The sequence below is a fragment of the Otolemur garnettii genome, unplaced genomic scaffold (genome assembly GCF_000181295.1).
Source record: "Otolemur garnettii isolate 467f Iridium unplaced genomic scaffold, OtoGar3 scaffold00045, whole genome shotgun sequence".
Lineage (NCBI taxonomy): Eukaryota > Metazoa > Chordata > Mammalia > Primates > Galagidae > Otolemur > Otolemur garnettii.
In genome coordinates, this window is record NW_003852440.1 from 4,842,250 (window position 1) to 4,845,157 (window position 2,908).

Sequence of the window (2,908 nt, forward strand, 5' to 3'; positions counted from 1 at the left end):
AAAGAAAGAAAGTTTTGTGGCATTAAGTACATTCACACTGATATGTAACCATTCATCCCCAGAACGTCTTCATCTTCCGTAATGAAACCATACAAGTCTTATTTTAAAGACTATATTAAATAAGGAAAGATGATAAAGTTCTAATAAATAGATGTGTTTAATGATCATCTCCACTATTTTTATTTTAGAAATAAACTAGATAAGGCTGGGGTACAGTGGCTTATGCCATAATCTTAGCACTTTGGGAGGCCAAGGCAGGAGGATTGTGTGAGGGCAGGAATCTGAGACCAGTTTGGGAGACAGCAAGACCTATGCCTATAAAACTTAGCCAGGCATCGTGCAACATAACCTGTAGCAGCTCCTGGGGAGACTGGAGCAGAAGGATTTCTCAAGCCCAGTAGTTTGAGGTTATAGTGAACTATGATAACACCACTACACTCTAGCCCAGACAAGAGAGTAAGACCTTATCTCAAAAACAGAGAAAAAAGAAATAAAGAGAAACTAGATATTGTACCTACAACGAACACTATTCTGGTGATGGGCACACACACCAAAAGCACTGATTTAAGCATTATACAAGACATTCATGTAACAAAAACACTTGTATCCCCCTAATTATTATTTTGGAAAAAAGGATATAAGGATCAACTACCTAGAGTAGTCAAATTCATAGACAGGAAGTGAATGGTGGTTACCAGGGACTGGAGGAAGGAAGAAATAAGGAGTGACTGCTTAACAGGCACAGACTTTCTGCTCAGAAAGATGACACATTTCTGGAGGTGGATGGTGTTGATGGTTACACAACAACGTGAATGTTCTCAATGCCACAAAACCGTACACTTAAAAATGTTTTAAAATGGCAAATTTTGTTATGGATGTTTATGACACACAGAAAAGGAGAGGAAGCTCACACCTGTAATCCTAGCGACTAAGAAGGCTGAAATAGGAGGGTCCCTTGAGCCCAAGAGTTTGGGACCATCATGGGCAACATGGCTAGACCCCATTTCTTAAAAAAATACAAAAAACAAAAAACAGGGCGGCGCCTCTGGCTCAGTGGATAGGGCGCCAGCCCCACATATGGAGGGTGGCAGGTTCGAACCGGGCCCCAGCCAAACTGCAACAAAAAATAGCCATGTGTAGGTGGACTCCTGTATTCCCAGCTACTCGAGAGGCTAAGGCAAGAGAACTGCCTAAGCCCAGGAGTTGGAGGTTGCTATGAGCTGTGATGCCACGGCATTCTACTGAGGGCAACAAAGTACGACTCTGCCTCAAAAAAAAAAAAAAAAACACAAAAGAAAGGAAAGCAAAAAAAAAACCCAGCATGGTGGTATGTGCCTGTAGACCCAGTTACTCGGGAGGCTGAGGTGGGAAGGAGAATCACTTTAGCCCAGGAGTTCAACGTTTCAGTGAGCTATGACTATACCACTGTAGTCCAGCCTGGGTCACAAAGTGAGACCCCATCTCTTTTAAAAAAAGGAAAAAAAAGGAGATAAGTTAAAATTTAAATTTATATTCAATGGTTAGAAGTGACATGGATTATGCTAAGAGTCAGAATTTCAGCCTGGCTAAGACATTTTAAAATCCTGGGGTCATTTTATTTTATTTATTTATTTTTTAGAGACAGAGTCTCACTATTTTGCACTCAGTAGAGTGCTGTGGCATCACAGCTCACAACAACCTCTAACTCTTGGGCTCACAAGTTCAAGACCAGCCAGAGCAAGAGGGGACCCCCCCCACCCCCTATCTCTAAGAGTAGCTGGCCGTTGCGGTGGGTGCCTGTACTCTCAGCTACTTGGGAGCCTCAGGCAAGAGAATTGCTTGAGCCCATGACTTGGAGGTTGCTGTGAGCTAGGACACCAGAGCACTCTACTGAGGGTGACAAAGTAATACTCTGTCTCGAAAAAAGAAAAAAAAAAAAGAATAATGTATTTTCTACTTATTACTACTGGGTGTGACAATCTAGAACTTCTCACTAGTTAGATTTATGTTTGATTTCAAATGAAACAGATTATTTCTCTAACAGCTAGATCATTAGATCTATTTAATACTTTAATTATTTAGCCATCATGTGCAGCAAATTACCATGTTTATAAAAGAATGGCCAGTGAATGGGTTAATAAATACTGACATCAAGAAAACAGAGGCTTAAACATAACCTTGTAACATCTGGCAACCTGGCATGAGTTACTGGTTGACTCACCACAGCTTGTTCAAACAGTTCTCTCAGCTTCTGCTCAGACTCTCCAGATACTCCAGACACAATCTCTGGAGCGGCCACTTTTAGAATTGGCAGGTCAAGTTCCTAGGCACAAACATAAGAAGACCCAAATATTCAAATTTTAAGTTCTTTACTCTTTCTTTATCTAGTCCTCTCAAATTACATGTTTTAAATAGCTATTTTCCTGAGAAACTTTATCTATTTGTGTTGGCCCAATGAAAAACACTGCTTAAAAACCTATGGCTTTATGCAAACACATTAAGTAGATACCTATTACTTCTTTATGTTATAGCTATCACCATAAAACTGTTATTTCTTTTGAATAAAGGGCCGTGACTCTCAGGAGACATGTTTCCCCCTACTTAGGGCTAAGTCAAAACAATTCTGTTATTCATTTGCCGAACAGGAAATTGCAAGGGGTTATAAGAAATATGTTCCCATAAACCCTGCTTAACATTTCTCCATCTCCTAACCCAGAGAGTATCCTGTTGCTAATCAGAGAAGTGCTCAGCTCTTTAAAAATGAAGAGAGGGCGGCACCTGTACTCAGTGGGTAGGGCGTAGGCCACATACACCCAGGCGGGTGGTTTAAACCCGGCCTGGGCCAGCTAAGAAAGGCAACTGAACCGAAAAAAAAAAAAAAAAAATAGCCAGGCATTGTGGCAGGTACCTGTAGTCCCAGCTACTTGGG

The 2,908-nt window shown here is 41.0% G+C and overlaps 1 protein-coding gene across 1 annotated transcript in view; it reads right to left on the minus strand.

Annotated features, from left to right (window-relative positions):
* The window catches only part of NVL (nuclear VCP-like), an 89,772-nt gene that overhangs the window by 73,409 nt on the left and 13,455 nt on the right, over positions 1–2,908 (minus strand). Inside the window, exon 7 of the mRNA XM_023513920.1 lies at positions 2,201–2,302. Coding sequence (XP_023369688.1) covers positions 2,201–2,302 — 102 coding nt within the window. The remainder of the gene's footprint in view (positions 1–2,200; positions 2,303–2,908) is intronic.